The 21,690-nt window shown below is 46.6% G+C and overlaps 2 protein-coding genes and 1 pseudogene across 3 annotated transcripts in view; 1 reads left to right on the top strand and 2 right to left on the bottom strand.

Annotated features, from left to right (window-relative positions):
- Window positions 1-21,480, top strand: part of LOC146764162 (uncharacterized) — a 233,780-nt pseudogene extending 212,300 nt beyond the window's left edge. The window contains exon 2 of the transcript XR_014950959.1: window positions 18,796-21,480. The product of XR_014950959.1 is annotated as an uncharacterized LOC146764162 (transcript). The remainder of the gene's footprint in view (window positions 1-18,795) is intronic.
- LOC146764164 (inositol 1,4,5-trisphosphate receptor-interacting protein-like 1) lies at window positions 7,811-8,860 on the bottom strand. The gene is made up of 3 exons (XM_085565468.1): window positions 8,857-8,860; window positions 8,576-8,811; window positions 7,811-8,491 (listed from the first exon to the last, which is right to left on the bottom strand). The coding sequence occupies exons 1-3, from the start codon at window positions 8,858-8,860 to the stop codon at window positions 7,811-7,813; spliced, it is 921 nt and encodes a 306-aa protein (XP_085421594.1).
- Window positions 8,864-12,563, bottom strand: LOC146764163 (uncharacterized). Its single transcript, XM_085565628.1, has one exon. It carries the CDS (start codon window positions 10,247-10,249, stop codon window positions 9,449-9,451), a length of 801 nt encoding a protein of 266 aa, XP_085421754.1. The 5' UTR covers window positions 10,250-12,563; the 3' UTR covers window positions 8,864-9,448.
- Window positions 21,481-21,690: the final 210 nt, after the last annotated feature.

The raw sequence follows: 21,690 nt of genomic DNA, 5'->3' as shown, positions 1-21,690 counted from the left end.
TCTGCGCGGGATTCCCGGGGAAAGCAGCTCTCTCTCTCTCTCTTCGCGGGATTCCTGGGGAAGCAGCTCTCTCTCGCTCTCTCTTCGGCGGCACCCGCAGCGAAGCAGCCGGCGCGTTGAGCCGACGGCGGCGGAGCTCAGAGGCAACCCCGGCGCAGAGGAAGACCGGCCCCACTGCCACCAGATCTTCAGAGGGAAACTATACCCTTCTAGAGATCACCACTGCAGCTACAATTCACCAGCCACTGCAAGGGAAGCAAATTGTCCCAGTAGAACTGATACTGGCACCCCGCAGGTTCTGGACTTTTTTTTTTCTTTCACTGGTTTTGTTTGTACCGATTGCATTTGCCTTTTTTAAATTGTTGTCTAGTTTTCTCCTAGTAAAGAATTGTTACTCCCACTCCCATATCTTTGCCTGAGAGCCTTTTAATTTAAAGATCCTCGTAATTCAGAGGGAGGGGGGTTTGCCGTTCTCCATTGCACAGGAGGCTTTGCCCTCTTTCACAGACTCCTGTCTTGTCGAACCAAGACAATAAGTTTAACATTCTTCACTGAAATCTATCTAGATTCTGCACCTGCTAAAACACAAACAAACTCAACACTCCCCACAGGGACTGGAGGGTCCTCTCTCAATTCTGTTTCCTAAAATTTGCATGAAGAAATGGAAATATCAACATCTTTATAATAAACATGAAAAAACATCAAGAACAAAACAATGCATATAGTAAAGAAACTAACAACAAATAAAAATCAATTAGATAATACACAATTAATATTACATATAAAATCACAGTTACCAAGTGCTACACTATCAAATTGTCATCCCAGAGTCTGCAGCAGCTGATAAACCTTAAAACAACAGAGATTTGGATAAAACATGTCTGGATCATGTCTCTCCAAAACTCCCTTTGAGGCTCAGCTGCCCTACATGGTCAAATTGTCAAGCCAAAAGGACTTGAATACTTTTTGATGCAGAAAACACCTGGGTCAATTACACCATCCACGTAGAGCCAGAGCTTGGCCAGAGCTCAAACTCTAATTGGAGGATATGTTTTAACACATTATAAAACAAAAGTCCTAGAAATAACAGTTACAAGTAAAAAACCTTATTATTAAAACTTTATCAAACTATCAAATAATTGAACCTGTCTAAAATCTCTTTCAAGACAAAAATTCTCTAAATACAACAAACCCTTTCTTCAGAAATCTGAAAATTTGAAGTCTGAAATCTTGAACTAAAATTTGGACAATGAATTTTTAAAGGAAGATGAATTGCAGCTGCATAAAAGATTGGATAAAGAAAACACATGAGTAGTTAAAAAATCAAAAACACAGGATCCTGAAAAAATATCTTGTAATCAATCACCTAAAGAGACAATAAAACATATGAAAACTGACTGTAAATACTATAACAACACCTTAATACCTTAATACCTTAATACCTTAATACCTTAATAATAATTCTTATCACAAAAATCAGACAACTCACATTTTATGATCAACCTATTAACAAGAAATGTTTAAAATAGTTTAAGACAATCCTTTTAAAGCACTCATATAACATTAGTAACAATCACTACTTATCATTACTTACAAAAACTTAACAATCACTATTTATCGTATTATCTATAAAACTTAAAAATCATTATTACTTATATTATTATCTATAAAAACCCAAAGACAGAGATTACAAACTCAATACAAAAATTCCATCAGGTGACATTTTCTCAACTCTTGGTTTTCAGAGACATTTTTGGTAATTAAATGATTACTAAAATTTCTATCTTTATACAGTGATTTTTATCTATATCATATTTGAAATAACATTGATTCACATAATGTTCATCCTTCTTGGTATCTTGGAAAACACTCGGTCCTGCTGTACTTTTTCATTACGTCTCTGACTCTTGTAAGAAATTGGGAAGATGCTGTTGAAATTTTTGCTGTAGTGCTGCGATCCCGCCATCGGCGGCGCTGCTGCTCTCGGCGTTGTCGCTGCCATGGCAACCAGGACTGTGCCGCCATCTCCGCCGCCATTGCTGGGCGCTGCGGGGAGATGAGGGGCGGCGCCGCCTCGCTCCCGTCCTTGTTGTGTCACCTTGTGGATGGGAGAAGAGACACCCCCGCCACGGCCGCGCCCCGCCTGCTCCGGCTCCAGCGCGGCTGAGCCCCAGGAACGCCCCTCTCCCCCCTTGCGCTGCTGCTCGGCAACAAGGAGCCTTCCGTCTCTCGGCTGATGTCCGCTCCGCCCCGGGCTCGCCTCCGGCTCGGTGCTGGCCGGCCCCGCTCTGTCTGGCCCCGCGCCCGCTCCGTTCTACCTGATTCCCATTCACAAAAAGTGAATTTGGGATCCCAGTCCCGTTGCATAAAGCAATTTGGATCTCAATTTCCAGCACCTCAATGCTACTAGTGTCTATGGGAGGTACAGGCATTTCAGAAGCAGAGATGGGAACGGGAAAATTTGTGAGAACCGGAGGGTTTGGCTCACTGGAGAGAAGCGAGGGTTTACATTCCTTATTTTTCTCCAGAGCTGTCCGTATCACTTCCACCGCCCTCTTTTCTGCCTGACACATTAACAATTCGTTATCAACCACACTCCAAAGTTTACTCATTTTCTTGCCCGGTTTATCCTCATCTAACACTAATTCCCACAACTTATCCCTATATCTTCTCCATTCTGAAAGTTCATGAACACTATGGGGGTTAATGAAAAAGCCGTAAGACTCAGCATGATGCAATAGCGAAGGGAGATCCTTATCTAAGTCAATCCCCCTAATCTGCCTTTTTCTAAGAGAAGCACTAAATAAATCATATGCTGCTTGCCTTTCCATGATTACGTCGGTACCGTTGCTGGCTCCTTCAGGCTTCGGCAGCACGTATCGGCTGAGCCCGCTTCTACGGTCATTCAGGGCGCGGAGCAGAGCGTTTCGCCTCTTCTCTTTATTTTCGCCGTCCTTCCAGCCGCAGGACCCGAACCCCAACGCAGCACCTCTCTCGCCTTAGGCTCGGATCAGGTCCCTGCTTTCGGGAGCCAGTTGTTAGAGGAAAATGCCGCGGGAGACAAGACTCATGGTATCATGATCATCAAGTCTCAGTTTATTGTAACAGATTACACAGTTTATATATGTTCGTTAATTAGCTCATACATATTGCAAAAGCCAAGCTCATGATTGGTTGCTACGTGACTTGTACTATTATCTTAAAAGTATCTTTGTGATCGATACATGCCTGTCCAGCTGGCCTTGCAGTTAGAACAGCTTAGTACCCCTTTGTTCTCTATCTATTTCTACATACCAAGCAGTTTCAATATCCTGCTTTCTGCACACCATCTACTCTTCAGGGTCATGCAAACTTTGCAGCAGTCACGTAGCCCTCCCTATTTGGATTAATTTTACAGTATCATGTCCCCTGTTGTACAACCATTCCTCTGTCAGGCTCTCTTCACATCTCACCCCCCAGAAGATGTGTGGCTCATCCCGCACCTCTGTACCTGCCCCTAAAACATCAGTGTCTGTAACCCCATTGGCCCATGCCTTATCCCAGCCCACCTAGGAGCCCCTGAAAAGGGGGCTCCGCGAAGCCATGCGGCCACTTGGAACCTCTTCCCGCTCTTGGAACCTCTCCCCTCTCTTAGAACTTCCTCCCCTCTTAGAACCTCTCCCTCCCCCCCTGGAGCTTCCCCTCTCCTAAACCCTCCTTTTGTCTCTCCCCTCCCCTGCCCTCTTAAACCCGGCCACATGCTACGCCTGAGAGCACGAGGCTCGGACCTTCCTGCACCCCCAATAAACCTCTTTCCCCAAGAGCAACCTTCAGAGATCTCTGCCTCCCTCCACCCACACCGTGCTGGAGCGTGGTCATCCCGCATTTAGGTCCCTGGGCTATTTGTTTTTTGAGTTGAAAAGACTAAAGTGGTTTCAGTGGTATAATATACACATCGCTTGTCAGGTTGAGATCAAAGCAGCTTTAGCTATAAGAGAATAGAAGATGTCTGCACTTGGCAAACTCTTATTTTTCCTCCACGTATGCTGTACATTCATCAAAGAGCATCTTCACAAGTCATACTTTCAGCTGTCAGCCACTCCTAAAACTATTGCAGCTGCCTTCCTTTCTTCCTCAAAAAGATAGAATGGGGCTTTTTTCAGCCCCAGCCATCCTTCTCACTGTGCAGAGATAGGGACTGTGCAGTGCCATACAAGTTCCTCAGCCTGGGGACAGGTGCTCATTCTCTCCTGCCTCCAATGGTGTGAGTAACAAACTTGCAAGCAGGAGTCACTAACAGAAGCAGGTGTCTCTCACTTTTTTTCTTTTTCTCTCTTTTTTTTTTGTTGTCACTTTCCAGTATTCTGTGAGCAATAAAAATCCTTAAATATTTGCAGGGGAAACTAAATTTTTTGTTCTTGTTTTTGCTTGACTAAAAATCTGGGGGTTTGCCAAGATACAGATCAAACCAACAGCAATCACTGTCAGTGGTATTTTTTTCCATGTTGAAAAAGTTTAACAATTAAATTCCATCATTTACTCTGACATGTTGAGATATCAGTCACTATTGCATGGGCCAAGCACTTATTCTGGATTATATCTCCCAGTTATATAACCAAGTATTCCTTCAGTACAATGGTCTTTTTGCCAAAAGATTTGATGTTCCATAGAAGATGCAATTACTGTACAGAGTTTGTGCATAAAAAGAAAAATCCTCAATCTCTGACATATGTATAGAGCTGACAAAGGAAAGAAATTCAGTATCAGAGCTGGGTAAAATGGCTCATGGTTCAAGTGGTTGTTTTTAATGCTTTTAATAAAAAAATCCTCTGCTGTTGTTTTTAAATACATGTAGTCAAATCTGGAAATTTGAGCATAAGAACATAATGTAGCCACAGTAGGATAATGGACTGAAAAAAATAACCACTGAAAAGACTGAATAAAAAATAAACACTCCCCACTTTGTCCCCCAATTTTTCTGGAATTGTTTAAAGCTAAAAACTACAAAACCAAAATTTACAGAGCTATTTTTTCTGAAGTGTGGACTATACAGTAGTGATAATGAAAATGAGAACAAGCCTCCTGGGATGGTTGTGCTACTTTGCCCTGCCAGATACAGAAACATTTCTATACTTTAAGTATTTTATGTTGTTTTAAATTTTATTTCATTTCTAGGGAACAACAGTACCTCAGGTCATTTTGATGTCAGATTGTATTTCACATCATTTCTGTATGAGGTGCATTTCTTTTCTTTGGATACTTCAGGAAAACATTATGAGGAGCCTGAAAATTGATTATATGAGCTGTGGTCAGGATGCAGCCTTACAGAAAAATCATGAGCACTAAACTTTCCTTGCCAGCAACAATTAAAATATGTAAACCAGTATTTTAAAGAATTTGAGTTGAATGGTGATGACTTTAAATGGCTTTTTAAAGATGGTGACAAAAGTACTTATGGGTATTTTCCCCTATACTCATACAATTCTGTGTCTTTAATGCACTGTAATCATAATAAATATTTCCAGAACTGAAGAAACAGAGCCTGAGAGCTTGTCCATCCTAGAAGTTTCTATTGTTCTCATAAATTTTTCTCTACAATTATCTCTTCTCTTGGAAACACTGTGACATAACCATGCTGCCATAATAAGCATAAGCAGTAGAAATCAAATTCAGAGCTACACAACTTATTTTACAAGGAGAACAGATAATGAAATGGTAAGTAGTGTCAATATACATTAATGGAAAAAATTGCCTAAGCCCTGCATGACTCTGAAAGAGCAAGCTTTCCAGTTATTTTCGAATATTCTGATCCACATGGAAAATGCAGAGAAGTCCTATTTTGCAGGGCTGATTTGCTTCGTATGTGAGCCATAGCAAGGTCAGAATCCTTGGAAGGACACTGCTTCTTACCTCAAGATTTCTGTGAGCTTCTGCCTTGCTTCTGGCTTGGAAGACCTTGAAAGGCAAAGAAAGAAGAGGAAACCAGTGCACTTTTAACCAGGGGTGACTGAAGAGACTAAATCGCTGCCCACTGGCCATGCTTCACAGAGCACAAAGCGAAGATTGACTGCTCATGACGACATTTGAACCTTGTGTCATTGCTGTGAATCCTCCTGGGTGTACCTTGCTCCTTAGACTGAAGGCACTGTCATTGAGCAAGCTGGGGGTTAAAGCAGCCATTTTATTTTGGATAGTAATTCACTAATACTTGGGGACTGAGAGGATTTGGGTTGCAGTACTTATTACAGCCTATTTCTGCCTTGGTGGAAGGAGGTGAGAAGTACAGAGTACCTGAAGCAAGGAAGAATTGAGATATGCCAAAGAACCAAAAAGCTTGATTGGCCACCTAGAGCAAATCTTTGTGGGCTTTAGGAAACTGTGGGGTGGCTGCTCTCACCTGCTTCATGACTGGCCTTTCTTTTCCTGCATATTATTTTCATTTCTACTGTTTGTATTGTTTTTTCTTGCACTTTGCTCCTTACTATGAATTAGTATGCTGCTCAAAGCTAAATATCAGCCAAATTGATAAAGATAGGTTATTTATATCTTCTCAGGATTTAAATGCCACAGAAAAAGTTGGGGGACTTGAGCAGATCAAGCAATGTTTTACCCTGCAGCCCCATGTAAGTGACTAACTGCTTTAATGGCAGGTACATTGACAGCTTTAGTTTGGATATGGAGGGAAAATAGATTGTTTTTCGGAAGACACTGCTACTTTACTCAAATTTGCTGCACTACAGCTCAAGGGTTAGAGCACACCTAGACAGTGTGACCATGCTGTAACTATCACTGTGTTCATTTGTAGTTTTTTTACTCAGAAGTTGAAGCTTCTTCTTCTTCCTTTAATTAGCTGCCTCTATCAGGACCTGTTTTGTTTTCTGCTATAAATGGTGGGTCAAATAAAAAGAAGGACAGATTTCAGGCAATTTGAGAAATTTTTCTTCTTTTATTATTTCTTCACACATATATATGTAGATATTGCTGAAGGGCAGCTATTACTGAAGGGTAGCTCAATCTTTTAGGACTAAATTGTTCCCTAGGAGTTGTAAAAGTGACTGTGTAAAGAAAACTTCAGCAATCTTTCCAAAGATTGCTAAAAAAATTCAAGAGTACTCTGCTGCAAAATTTCAGGCATTTCAGGGCATTTTCACTTCAAACTTCAAGCATTTCTATGGAAATGCTCAAGAGACAGCATACTTAATATATCCAACATCTCTGTTTGCAAAGAGTCTATTTCAGATAGAGGTATAGGAAGGACATTCTCAAAGATATAGAGGGTTACGTACAAAGAATGACGCATTTCAGGCAATTTGAAAAACTTAACTTCTTTTATTAGTTTCTCAAACATAGATATTCAAGTATTGTTTAAAAGCAGACAAGCAACTGGGGGAATTCTCTAAACTAAGGGTAATTCTCTAAACTAAGGGTTTAAACTAATCTAGTCTAAACTCTATTTCTCTACACTAAGGGTAGCTTTGCAAAATAGTTATATACTGCCAACACTAAAGGGCCTCTGGAATGAATGCTAAGAAACAAGTCTAATTAAAACTACAACTCACTAAATAACTACATTAAGTCCCTAATAGGCTAGGTTGCTGTCTTCGAGGTATTCCAAGCAACCTCCATCAGCTTCACTGTTGTTCTTCTGCAAGGATGTGCAGGTGGAGCCCGTTTCTGCCTCCTTGACTTAGGCAACAGCACTGTTGCAAATGGAAGGTGAAGGGCAAGGCCACTCATGGAAGTGTCTGCACAACGAAACCATGTGCTGCACCATCTTCCTTTCACAGGAGCAGGAAAGCAGCTTCAGGATTGCCACGGACAAATACAACAATCACAAAGAGTCGACGTCACAGCAATCATCTGCGAACTTCTCCATCAGAGCTTTGTGCAGGGAATTCTTCTCAGTGTTGGAGAGCATCATCCAGAGGTGAAAGTGCAGCTGAGCATAAGCCTCCATTGCCTTTCTGTGGGCATCTGGATCTCGGGCCAGGTACTCAAAGAGGTTGAGTGGCTCAACCTTTTGCATTGCTGGCGGCAAGCTGATCTCTGCAGGAAGCTTCTCGTTGCCTAGAACAAAATGGTCCAGGCGTTTCCATTTCAGGCAGAGCTGCATGTATGCCATGATGTCCCACAGCCGCAGTGGAAATTCCTTCCTGCGCCAGTAGACGGGCGGTAAGATGTTTAACACATGCATGACCAGAGTCTTCCAGTTAGAGTTGGAAAAACCTGTGCCGCTCAGCATGCAGGTGAAGAGCTGCAGGTATTTCAGGTGCAACCTCTTACATGGTATCTGCCTGGCAATGTGCTGGAAGAATTTTGCCTCCGCCACAGCAAATGTCTCAGGCCATGCTGTTCTTGTGAGGATGTTGGCCTTGGCGGGCTGACTGCTCACAAGGTTACCGGAGTTGCCTTTCTGGGCCTCTAAGGGCTGGTTGACCACAAAGATGTCATAGTCCCCTTGGCACACCCAAAAAAGCATCTCCACCGACAGGGTCCTCTTGCCTCTGCTCAGCTGGAATTGGCAGGACCGGCTGCAGAGCTGAAACACCAAGTGCCATGAGTATGACTGAGGCACATGCAGCCACGAGCATCTCACCTTCTGGAAGAACCAGCGGGAGGTTTTCTCCACATCCAGGTAGGAGCCGGTGCAGAGTGTCTCCAGGAGGCTGCGCTGCTGCTTCCGCCGCAGCTCTTCCTGCGAGTGGTGCAGGAGGCACAACAGCTTCTCGCCCAGCTGCTTGCTCTCACACGTGCACACCAGCTCCACACGGACGCTGAAGGTCCTTGCTGCCGTCTGCCCTGCACTGCTTGGCTCTAGGTGGAAGGTGTGCCCTGGTGGAATTTAGTGGGACCAGCACACGGTACACCCCATCCCACTCATGGGGGCTCCAGCCCTCAAAGGCACTGCCCACCCCGATGGCTACTCGAGGCACCGGATCAAAGCTATTGCTCACGCTGTACACAAAGACACGCGTGAAGCTCTCCATCAGCTCAGCTGTCACTGAGCAGCCTCTCTCCAGGTCCTCCACAGGCCACTCTATACCATCCATTAAAAGGATGTCCTTCTCATTCCCAGCATCTTGGGTGTCTTCTCTGTTTTCAATTCCACCACTGGCATTTTCTTCCCTGCCACCATCACTGCCACCTTTTTCACTGGCAGCCACATTACCTTGTTCCTCTTCTTGTCTATCATTATTCTTGTTTCCCTCCACATTCACATCAGCCTGTTATTCATCCTTGTTTCTATCATTGCCATCTTCTGCTATCACATCCTTATTTACTTCCTCAGGTGCAGGAAAACCACTATGAGCAATTTCATTCCCACATTGATTGCTATCTTCCTGCCCAGTCCAGTCTTTACTTCTTTGGTCCTTGTCACGTCTGCTTTCCTGCACCTTCACATCCATGTATTCTTCTGTTCCATCTACATTGTCTTCACCTTCATTTACATCAGTGTTTTTGCCTGCCTTTATAGTAACACTATTGTTTTTTTCTTCATTTCCTTCTCCTTCTTCCTTTCCAGTGTCCTTGTCTTGGTCCACCTGTACATCCTTAGTTTTTTCTTTATTTGCTTCTCTAGATCTTCTTTATTTCCAGCAACATTGCCAGGTTCTTCTTCATTTCCTTCAGTGGTAGTGTCTCCTGGCATATCCCCATCACTCTGTCCTTGTTTCTTTAAGTGATAGCCATTGTCGACATCGCTGTCTTCCTTCACATCATAATTGCCACTGTTGACATCGCTGTCCTCCTTCATCTTCACATCATAATTGTCTTCAGTGGCATCATCCTTGTTGCCATCATCTGCAGCCACAGGACCGCCTTCTCTGTCATCTTCAGTGCCGCTGTTTTCTGCCTCCAGAGTCATATCTCTGTCTTCTTCACCTTCCTCTGGATCAGCGGTGTCTTCTTCCTGTTCAGTTATTCTCTCATCTCCCAAGGTCTTGCGGGAGCTCTGGTCCTTGCTGCTGCTGCTGGCCTCACAGCTCCTTCTCCTGCAGCCCAGCCACAGGCCCAAGAGGAGCAGGATGCCAGCAAGAACCCAGAATGGCCACTGCTGCAGGGCACCAAAGAGCATGGCTCCCCAGCCCTCATCCTGCTGCTGCAGGGGCCCCTGCTCCAGCTCCTGCATCAGCCGGGCCATCTCACGGTCCAGCAGCTCCTGACGCTCCCGCATTCTCTGGTGCGTGGCCTCATCCAGCCCATCCCCAGCTGGCTGGGGGTACTGGATCAGGCTTTGCACAAGCACAAACAGCAGTGACAGTAAAGCCATGGTCTGCAGGAGGACACACAGGAGGGGCTCAGTGGGGCCGGAATGGAGACAGTGAGGGGCAGGAGCGGCAGGGATGTGGTGGCAGGAAGGAAAGAGCCCCCGGCAGCTGGCAAGGCTGCACCGCTGCCCCGCGCGCCCCGCGCCCCCAGCAAGGCGCTGCGCCCGGCGCTGGGCCCTGGAGACGGGGCAGCCCCGGGGACCGGCGCTCCTGTCCCAGCCCTCCTCCAGCCCCTCTCCCCTCTGCTGTGTACTCACCGCTTGCCGAGGCTCTACTGGGGCAGCGGCACCGGCCTGGGGCCTTTTATAGTTGCCCCCATTGTGACACGGCCCCTGTGCTGTCACAGAGCCCAGAGCGCATCACAGGCCAGCCCCGCCCGCCATCCCAGCCCGGTCATGGAACTCATCATGGCCCCGATGCAGAGAAGAAAGGAACTGAAGTATTTTTTTGCGTTTCAGGCTCTCTTATGTAGTTTGTCTCACAGCCACACAGCACTCCCCCTACCCCAGACTGGATGTGAGACTTCAAAAGGTGATGCATGTCATCTGCATCCTGTTCTGTTCAGCGCTTGAGACAAAACACCTCAACACCTCTTTCTGCTGCTGCTGGAAGGGGCAGATGAGATGGCTTGAGCTATGCTTGTAGGAAGCTACCAAAACAGTAATAGCCTCTTCAGCTGCACACTCACTAGGCAGAGGAATTTACCTCAAGGCACATGTTGGACCTGAAGGCACATCTGGAAGTGAAAAAGCATCTTGAGAAAAAATATCTGCGTTTAGTCTCAGAGGAAGAATTTGAGCCACCTCAGAGCATTTCTGTTTTGTTCTATAATTTTGGGGTTGGCGGCTTTTTTTTTTTTTCTTTTTTTTTTGAGGGCAAAATAATTGTAATAAACACTACCAAATGTGAATTTCCCCTCTCCCTTCTTTGATGGAAGACAAGCAATGAAAAAGTGGCAATTGCTCTTTCTCTGCATCTTACTCCAACATTTGCAGTTATTAAAATTTGTATCTTCTTTTCACTAGTCCATCAGTTTGAGGTGATGTCTGCAAATGAATAATAATTTTTCTTACCACTGTATCCTCAGCTTTAAGAGGATTCTCTCCCTTTCATATTCAGATCTTTCATTTTCTGCTTTATGCATCCTTTAAAGACCAGAAGCCTTTTCCCTCTGCTTTTTAATTTACTTAGGAAAAGCACATTAATTAAACAGTTACATTTGGTTGGTTGAAGGTTGCCCATGATATTTATTTAGCTGGAGGTTTATCTGGCTGTCAGAATAACTCACTGGAGAGATCACAATTTTATAACAATGCTGGTCAACCAATGTGACCTTCAACAGGACCACCTGTGGTGAACCTTGTGAGCCCGCCTGTGGCACTCATCCCTGCCTTTTCTGGCATGATTTTATATGCTACTGCACCTCAGGCACACAGTATGTAACTTCTGTCAAGCCTTCAAGACACTAGAAGTGTGATTCTGGAAATGCTGATAAATATAAAAGATATGACTCAGAGATAGCCATGTTACCTCTTCTTCTAAGGTTTCCAGGCCTGTAAACGAGGGGGGACAGGAACAACCAGACAATCAATTTATGGAACACTGAAAAGGTCAAGATATTGTAATATGCTGTATTGCACTGAATCTATGGGATATTAAAATTCAGATGGTTCATTCCTAGAAAATATTTGCAGTTGCACAAATAGAGAAGCACAGATTTCCACCATGGTGGCAATTACACAAACAAATGGATCTACTCCAATTACAGTTCGAGACAAACATCCTTGTGTGAGCTTCTTTGGAGCTTTTATATTTGGAGTACTGAGTTGTTCCACTCAAGCAGAGGAACTTAACCTGATACCAGGGATGGAAGGCTTCTTCCCTTCTTCTTTCTCATAAACAAAATGATGAGAAAACATTAACAGTCAGATCAACCTCTGTTAACCTTTTAACTTCAGCTGTTGATATGATTAAGTCAGGAGCCTCTGTTAGACTATTTTTACCTCTTATTTTCTTTCTCTCCTTTCTGATCCTTAATTTGCACTTGACATTTCAATTGATTTGTTGGGCTAAGGAATTTTGCCACTATTAGCTTTACTTTGACACACCTCTCTTATTTTAGCATAGAGGGTCCCAGAAATTTAGCTAGGAGCCATTTTGACATAAGGGAAAGATCAGGTTTCTGGTCTATGTGACCCTGTACATTTTACAGGCTTTTGAGGAAAAACTCCCTTTTCTACAGGATGCAAATTCTAAACCCCTGGACATTGCTAGTCTAATCGACCCCAAGTGGTGCCCAACATTTTTTAAATCCTTATCAAACTCTGGACCTGCAGCTACAACTGAGGCTGCAGCAGGAACACATGGAGCATAAAGGGTATTATATGTATCTCGCAGAAAATAGTCTTCTCAGTACATCCCTCCTCTCAGTGCTTGCTTATATTAAGCACTGAAAGTCACAGTTCTCTATACACAGCAGAACCTGACTATTTAGAAAGGAAATAATTTAGCCAGCTAACCCAGACAGAGAATTGAGGCATTACTTCAGGAGAAATGAGGAAGGTGATGTCTGTCATTAGTCTTCAGTTACAAGAAGAAATAAATCCTGTCCCAAATTAAAGCAAGAGTTGCAGACCTCTTGCATTGCGACTACAAACAAAGTTGAAAGAGTATTCTGGCAAGAGCTTCTGAATTTAAATACAGAAATGACACAGGTCATGTGAGAACCAAAGAATGGAAACATTAATAAAGGAAGCAAAACCCTGTCCATGTCACTCCAAGATGTCTTCTGATATCCATGGCAGAATGGTGAATTTGACAGAAACATTTATGTCTGCCAGGCAGATATCCAGTTATAGGAAAACATTCTGTTTGTCTATGAAAACGCAGTTTTCAGTAAAAAAGATGAAAAGTAATTTTGAATGTATATAAACAATACAAAATCATTCTTCAGGATATCTTTATGTATCAGGAGGCACATCTTTTATAACACTTTTATTGCTATATTTGTGAATAACTGTTTTGCAGTGCTATTTTAACTCAAATAATTAAGCTTTCCTTCTGTTTTATGTTTAAAAGTTTGGGGGTTGGGGTTTTTTGGCATTTGGAAGCAAGTCAACTGGAGAGCATTTTCTGTGCTATCTGAGGTCAAAAGTAACAGCATGGAGTCAGAGAAGGCCATTCAGCAGGCAATTTGTGTCCTCAGTTGGGTATCCCTTCTGTAGAATGCAGCTGGTATAAACTATACAGGGTCTGGGGCTACAGAAACAGCAGAAATTAAGAAAGTGAATTTTCTAGAAAAGCTTGAAGTATAGAAAACTTTGAGCATGCTGTTAAAGAAGTTCTGAGTTTGGTTCAGGGGACTGCAGAGATGATCCCTTCTTCAGTCATATTTCAGTTGTTAATACAAGAGGAAATAGATCTTTTGATCACATTTTCCTGTTAATAATCTGTTTTTAAACACTTCTAATAGATTGTTTTGCACTCATAGTATGATAAAAAACACAATTCTTGAAAAATTCAGCTACATGTGAAAATTAGATTTGGAAAAAATGGTGCTTCTTTACAAGTGTTGAAGTAGTTCTCTCTTCTTTGAGTAACTCCAGCTTTAGAGCAGGTATTTGAAAGTTACTAGTGAATCATACCTATGTCCTTCACCATTCTAAACAGACATCTGCACTTTGAGCCACTTTGGAAGCCTCAGCTGTTATGTGCAGTGCCTTCTCCATAAATAGCCAAAAGTTAGGGTGCTGGAGACTCCATCTTCACTGAGAAAATCCATTCTAAAACTTGCTGAAACTATTACTATCTAATCCCCAGCTTCTAAAGGTGTTTCTTTTTATCCCCATTCATTCTTTGTACCCAGCCTGAGCTCTGGGGGTGCCAGGGGTTCTGGAGGTCCCATTTGTATTCCTAAAGCTGCCATAACCCCCTGGAGGAACTCTCCTGCAAAATGAGTTCTGCTCTCTGAGTCTATGGCTTCCACAATCCCTTTTATTGGAATTATGTCTTTTAGAAATGCCTTAGTAAGTGATCCAGTGGTTGCTGAGCAATCAAGAATTGCTTTTGCCCCCCTGTTAGGTGAGATGGTGTCACCAGAAGATATTGAAGCCTTCCTGCTCAGGGCATTTCAGTGCCAGGCTCTTACAAGCACACACAGCTGTGCTGGTTGAGCTGACCATGGGGGTAACCTGCGCTTTGTCTGATTCCCTTTCCTCAATAACAGCGTGTCTTGGAACTCTTTTCCCTTCTGCTGCCCTTGAAGAGCCATCCACAAAGACGTTTTCTGCCTCAGGCCAGGCAATGTCTCCTGAATATCCCCCAGGCTGGGTCTGGAGCTGTGTCCCTTGAATGCAGTGCTGGGTTTCTTCCCAGCCCCTCTGTGGGCTGTTCAAACAGGAGGCTGGGTTAAACCCTTCCCCTGTGCTCAGTTCTGAATCCTCCTGTGCACTGCACAAGTTTCACACTGTAATAACTGAGCACTGCTCATCCATTGCGAGGCTCTTTTGCTTATCAAAGCTTGAACTTGATGGCAGACTGGAACAGTTGGAGATCCTGTTGTCATCAGGTTTTGGGCCTCGGTTCCCATTGAAGCTGTGGCTGCACAATTCTGCAGGCAATGAGGCCACTCTGGCCACTGGGTGAAATATTTTGGCCCAACTATTCCTTTGGCATGGCCCTGTTGAACATTCACCTACAATTCCAATTTCTTTTGTGAGTCTGGAAGAGCCAGAGCTGAGGCATCAGTATTTTTGGTTGTTCATTTTCTCAAGGTTTGCTCTCTTTCTCCTGTCCGTGACACAGCATGGAGGCTGTCTGCGGTTAAAAAGTCCTACAAGGTTCTGGCTGGAACAGAGAATCCTTAATCCATGTTGTGTAATTCCTATTATTCCTCAGAATTGTCCAGCTCCTTTTTGGTACTGGGAAATGTTACTTCTGTGATTGCCCAGACCCTCTCTGGGTCAATCCACCGGGAATCTTCAGTCCCACTATTTCCCAAATATTTAACCTTTTTCTCCATCATTTGCCTTTTTTTTAATTTCAAAAACTAAAAGATGATTTTTAGACAGGAAATTCAGCCATTTCACAGAGGCTTTGTCTACCACTTGTTCTTGTCCTCCTCATTGGAGCCATCTGATTCCCTGACTGGCAGGATAGGAGTGCTGTAGGGAGACATCCCTGGCTCCAAGGGCCCTGCCTTTAGCAGGGCTCCATACCAGGCTGTGAGCCCTTCCTTCCCTCCCCTGGAACAGGGTGTTGCTTTTAGACACCACTTGTCCTGGTTGCTTCCAAGTAGTTTGGAGAGGCTCCACATCAAATTTTCCCTGGGGCTGCCCACACCTCTGGGTTCCCTTCAGCACAGGCCTTGCCAGACATTTGACACAAAGGTACAGCAGCAATAGCCTCTGTATCACCTTTTACGATATTCCAATGCCACCATGAAATTCCTTCCTAGTTAATTACAATCAGAGTAGGAAGAAAAAGAATTTAGTTTATTTCAAACCTATCCCCCACAGCTCCTAATAGTGATTGAACAAATGACACCAGCTCAGCTTTCCCATTTATTCCCTTAATAATGAAAACACTCCTTTACAATTTTCCCCCTTTAGGTGTAATATTCAGAGTGGATGGAGAGGCCCCTGTGTCCATCAGGAGAGGCCTCCTCTGGATGCAGACCCAGCCTGAATGTTCTCCAGGGCTCCAGTGTGGTGGGTCCCCGGTGGGATGGGAGCTCAGAGAGCCCTGCCAATCCATGTCCATGCAGGGGTGGACTTGCTCCTGCTGAGGGTGCTGCTGTCTGTGCTTGCAGTGTCCTTGTGGGCTGCAGCTGGAGCCCTGACTCCTTCCCAGGGGCTGTTTGGGTGGGCTCTGCCCTGGCCAGGAGGGCAATGCCTCTGCCAGGTGCTTGTGGCCGACCCCGTCATGCCCTGGGTGCTGGGGCCCCCTTGGGCCCTGGGGTTGATCCCTCAGGGGCTGAGGGAACTCTGCCGTGGCCTTTGCCTTCAGCTTGGCCTTTTGCTCATCCCTTCTTGCCTTCAGCTGCTGTGCCCTTGTGCCCAAGTGCTGCAGGGCTTCTTGTGCCACTCCTGCAGCCCCGGTCACTGCCTGTGGGTGCTCATCCTCTGAGAGCTGCTGAGCTTGCTGCAAAACCTTTCCTTTCTGCAGGGACCCAAACCAAATCCTGAACAGCAAATCCTGATCCTTCATGTGCACTCTGCATTTCCCAGCTGTTCCTTTGTGTTCCCCCTTGTGCTCAGGGTCCCTGCCCAGCCCGTGTGGCAGAGCCGGTGCCTGTCCTGCCGCAGTGTCCAAAGGCGGCCCCCCCGGCGGGCAGGGCCGGCAGCTCCCCGGGGCCGGGCAGCGGCCGGGGCGTCCCGCAGCCTCCTGGGGGCCGGGGGCCACTGCCGGCCCTGCCCGGGGCTGGTGGGGTCAGGCAGCGCCCAGCGCTGAGCCCCGGCTGCCCCACAGCCCCGGCCCGGCCCCGCAGCTCCCCACAGGCCCCAGCCCGTGCTCCCGGTGCCGCACCTCTGTGCCCGGTGCTGCCGCTGCCACCGCAGAGAAACCCCTGGCATCCTGACCTCCTGCTTTTCCTCTCCTGGAAACCGGGGATGGAAGGATGTGGATCAGCTGGCAAATTTCGAGAATAAGACCCTGCTGAAAATCATCCCAATCCTGAGTATTTTTCTCCTTCTCCTCTTTTCCGTCATCCTTTTTATTACCACATAGATTCCTCCTGCTGCCTCTTGCTGTAATGATATTGCTGCACACTCCCCCTTCACCTGATCCCTTCCCAGCACACCAAGACCCTCCATTCCCTTGTTTTCCAAATGCCTTCTCAATTTCCCTTATTTCCTCCCTGGGTGTCCATGTCCTTAATTACCTCTGGGGGAATGTGCAAACTACCTCAACATTCTCCCAGGGGACCCTTCAGAGACATTTTGGGATCATCATCCCTTTGGCCAGGACACTCCCTGGCTTTCCCTTTTCTCCCCTTCATGGGTGCCCTGCCATGTTCACTCCCCGAGGATCCCAGGGCACTCACTGATGAGATTTTCAGTGCTCTCTCCCTGCTGACTCTTCACAGATCCCCTGATGTGTCACTCGTCTGTCTCCTGGTCACTCCCGGGTCCCCAATCAATCCCCGGGGCCGCCACCAGCCAAGGGAGCCGATCACCCAAAGTGGGTGAGGCACCTTCAGCTGCACTCCCTGCCTGCCGCCCCGGACAGTGTTGGAGGACACAGCCCTCCTTTTCATCCTAATTCTCCTGGCCACATCTTCCTCTCCCTTTCCACATTGACTGAAGTACTTGAGAGGTACAGACTTCCCAATCCACCTACTACATACTCCCATAATATGCTCCCTGTTTTTATATAGCAAATGATATTCATGGCTCTGTTAAGTCTTTGTTTTTCTTCTGGAACTTCTGAGCAGGACCTTGGCTGAGGAGCAGTCTGTGTCATCAGTTAATAACATTTTCTGAGACAGATTGTGTCTGCTGTCACTTCCTTATGTACAGGTCCCTGACCCTATCTCCGAGCAGCTTTAGAGCATCTTTTTGTAAAGACACTTTCCTGTTGTTCCTCCCATGGGGTCCCCCGTTTGTGGGACATCCCCCCTGGAGCAGGGTGTCCCCTCTGTGCTGCAGCCCCAGGCTCGGGCAGAGCTCAGCCAATCAGAGCCCGCGGCGCTGATGACTCACCAGTTGCCAGGCAGACTCGCAGCTCCCCGCGTTCCCCACCTGGACCCACCTGCGCCCCCCCTCGGCCCCATGGCCCCGCGAGGGGAATTTGGGGAGGTGGGAGTGGGGCAGCGCCAAGGCCGGGCCCCCCCGCGCTGTCCTGGCGGGAGCGGCTGCAGTGGGGACCGAGTGCGGGCGGGAGCGGCCGAGAGCCCAGCGCTGCCCCAGCCCGACCTGCCCCAGCTCCATCCCTGCCCCTGCGCTGGGATGCTGTGGGGCTGGGGGGAAGAGGGAGCCGGCAGTGGGTGCAGGGCCTGGGGGCAGGAGGAGAAGGGAAGGAGAAGCAGGCTTGAGGAACAGAATGGTCAAACGATGCAGGTGGCAGGAAAGGGTGGGATTGTGCAGGAGAAGGAGGAATAGGAGGAGGAAGAGGAGTGTGAGGAAGAATAGGGACACAGGAGGAGGAGGAGCAGAAACAAGGATCACCACGAGGTTCCATTCCTCTTTGCATCTATAGCCTCCCCTTAGCCCCAGGAGCATTGCCACCCCACATGCAGCAGGTGACTGTTGAGGGGTTCCACGATTTTCACAGGGGTGAATCATGGCATTCCTCAGCTTTATTGGGTTAAATGTTGGTGATTTATTTTTTTTTAGGGGCTGAATCTTTTTGCTTTGGAGGAATTTTTTGCTGAATCTTGATGTTTGGGGAGGTTTTGATCTGTGTCTTAAAGTTTGGAGGATTTTTATGCTGAACCTTGGTGTTTTGGAGGTTCTTGTAGACACACGATGCCCAATGACTTTGTGAGATGAAGTGGGGACAGGAGGAACTCCCAGTCCAAGATGCTCTGTTCTTTTTTTTTTCCCCCCAGACCAGGATTTTTCATTCCCGGGGAGGAATGAAAATGGAGGAAATGGAGGAGGAGGAAAAGCCCTGGAGATCCCGCACAAGGAGTGGCAGCAAACCCAGCCCAGGGAGCTGCAGGGAGGAAAGAGCCCCCCTGAACCAGGAAGGCAGGCAGAGATCCAGCCAGAGCTCAGAGCTGGTGGAGAAGCCTCGTGGCAGGGAGAAGCCCCACAAGTGCTTGGAATGTGGGAAGGGTTTCAGCCGGAGCTTGGATCTGATCCAGCACCAGGTGATCCACACTGGGGAACGGCCCTACGAGTGTGAGGAATGTGGGAAGCGTTTCCGCTGGAGCTCCAACCTGAGACTTCACCAGAGGATCCACACCGGGGAGAGGCCCTTTGTGTGTGGGGAGTGTGGGAGGAGCTTCAGCCAGAAGGGCTACCTGATGCAACACCAGAGGATGCACACTGGGGAAAAACCCTATGAGTGTGGGGAATGTGGGAAGAGCTTCAGGCAGAGCTCTGGCCTGAGGAGACACGAGAGGATCCACACTGGAGAAAAGCCCTACGAGTGTGGGGTGTGTGGGATGAGTTTCAGCCTCAACTCCCAGCTTACGGAACACAAAAAGATCCATACTGGGGAAAAGCCCTACAAGTGTGGGGAATGTGGGAAGAGTTTCAGGGAAAGCTCAGCCCTGATTCGGCACCAGGTGATCCACACTGGGGAACGGCCCTACACCTGCTTGGAATGTGGGAAGAGCTATGGGTGGCACTCAGACCTGAGAAAGCACCAGCGCATCCACAGCGGGGAGAAGCCCTACGAGTGTTCCCAGTGTGGGAAGAGGTTTCAGATCAGCTCCAGTCTCCTCGTACATCAGCGGAGTCACACCGAGGAGAGGCCGTTCCGCTGCCCCGACTGCGGGAAGGGCTTCAAGCACAACTCCAATCTCACCGAGCACCGGCACATCCACACCGGGGAGAGGCCCTACGAGTGTGGGAAGTGTGGGAAGAGCTTCTCACAGAGATCAGTTTTGATCAAACACCAACGGAGGCGCCACTAAGGGGGGAAGCCCTGTGAGTTCCCCAAGGGTGGGAAGAGCTTCTTATGCTCCTCCCAGCTCCATTCCCTATGGGAGGATCCACGTTGGATGATCCTCAGTGACATTCATTGGGCAGTCTTGGTGATCTATGGGCCTGGTCATCTGTGTTGGGAAGACTCTTGACTGGGAGGCTCCACATCTTCCTCGTTCCCTGCGGGCACCTAGATAAACCCAGTGGCAGGAACATCCATTGGGGCACAGACCAACAATGGGAATTCCTTGGGGAGAGCAGATTTAATGACTTCCAACTCCATAAAATCTTTTGCATTCAATCCTATCTTCTGGTGGCATCAAGGAATACTGAATGGTCTTGGAGGTATGTCCTAGGTTGACTATATGATGCTTGTATCTCCAGTTGTCTGTTCTGTTTATAGTGAATTATAATTTTTGCACCTTTAAGACTTGTTCCGAGAGCAAAGGAGGGAGAGAAGGGCAGAGTTTGTTTTCAGAAACTGCACTCACTCCTCCACATTCCTGCTCCTGGGCCGGGTTGTTGCAGATGGACAGACAGAGGTACAGATCTCTCCTTTGCTGTTAATTAGTTTTAGCTAGCTGTGGCAGAGAAGTTCCCTGGACTGTGGCTGCTTTTCCCTTTTCTTTGGACCTGTTTAAACCTGCTCTGGCCTGAACACCCAGAAGAGCACCGGCAGCTCACACCTGTGGCCCAGCGGGCCAGGCCTGGACTGTGGCATTTCCAGCACTGGAGGGACTGATAAGAGACTGAGGGAGCTGAGCTACAACCCACGGAGGGACTTCCTGAGTTTGTCTCTCTTTTAGACCAGCAAGAGGTTTTATTGTTTAATATTGTTTAGGTTTTATTCTTTAAAAAACAGTTTTTTCGACTTTTCTCCAAGGAGATATTTTTCCCAAACTGGCTGGGGGAGGAGCCAATTGAATCTGCTTTCCAGAGGAATCCCTTTGGAGGTTCTCTCCCAAATTTGCTCTGACCCAGGACAAGGTCTTTTCCAACTTCAGGGATTCCACGATTTTGATTTCCTATTACCCAAGGGTGTCTTCTGCAGCCAGATGTTGGAAAAACTGGGGAAAAGACCAAGATTTTGGAGACAGTGGGGTAGAAACTCCACCAAAAAGGTTCTTCCCTCCACCCAAGCACGTGGATCCTCAGCCGGCATGGACGTGGAAGTCTTTTTCTTTTGGCCTTGATTTTGTTTTCATTTCTCTTTATCCCTTTAAAATATCCAATATTGAAGTAAAAATAGACATTGAACTAAGTTAGTGGATATGGCCATGGTAGGACACAGACATGGTGGGACACGTGTAAGAATGTGCCCTCTGTTGACAGAGTAAACAAGTTAACCTTTTGTTCCCTTAAAAAGGACAAAAGGCCAGGTATTTCTCTCCTCAATTTGGTTGAAAGACAACTCATAGGACCTTGGGGACTTCACCTCAAACTTAAGGGTAGCTAATTGGACAGGAGCCAAAAAGTCCCACCTAAGCAATTCCCTAGAAAAGAAGAGAACAAAATAAGTTAATTGCTTTTGTGAAGTGTTTTCGTAAGAGCAAGAACCTTTTGCCCTGACTTGGCTTTTCTCTGTAAAAAGCTTTTTTATTTTTGCCTTTTATTAAAACTTTTTATTTCCAACACTGTCACATGAGCCATCCTGCTTGTTTTATGCCACCTGAGGTAGCTGATCTATCAAGGGTATAATGCTTATCTCTGAGAGCTTATAAGACCAGGCTCAAAAAGAGAAAAAGCATTAGACATGGAGAGTGACATGGGCACGCATGGACATGGAGGGGGACAGGGCCATCCCTAGGGACATGGGGAGACACAGGCATGGATGGAGACATGGGGGGCAG

The sequence above is a fragment of the Lonchura striata genome, chromosome 36, assembly GCF_050655825.1.
Source record: "Lonchura striata isolate lonStrDom1 chromosome 36, ASM5065582v1, whole genome shotgun sequence".
In the NCBI taxonomy this organism is placed as follows: Eukaryota; Metazoa; Chordata; class Aves; order Passeriformes; family Estrildidae; genus Lonchura; species Lonchura striata.
Note: the sequence above shows the minus strand (reverse complement) of the source record. Positions and strands in the feature narration are given on the sequence as shown.

Bases quoted from the DNA above. Each gene is read 5' to 3' on its own strand.
- LOC146764164 (XM_085565468.1), bottom strand. The intron at 8,492-8,575 runs GTGAGATGCTCG...TGCCAATTCCAG, and splicing joins CCCGCTGGTTCTTCCAGAAG to CTGAGCAGAGGCAAGAGGAC.
- LOC146764163 (XM_085565628.1), bottom strand. From the start codon at position 10,249: ATGGCTTTACTGTCACTGCTGTTTGTGCTTGTGCAAAGCCTGATCCAG.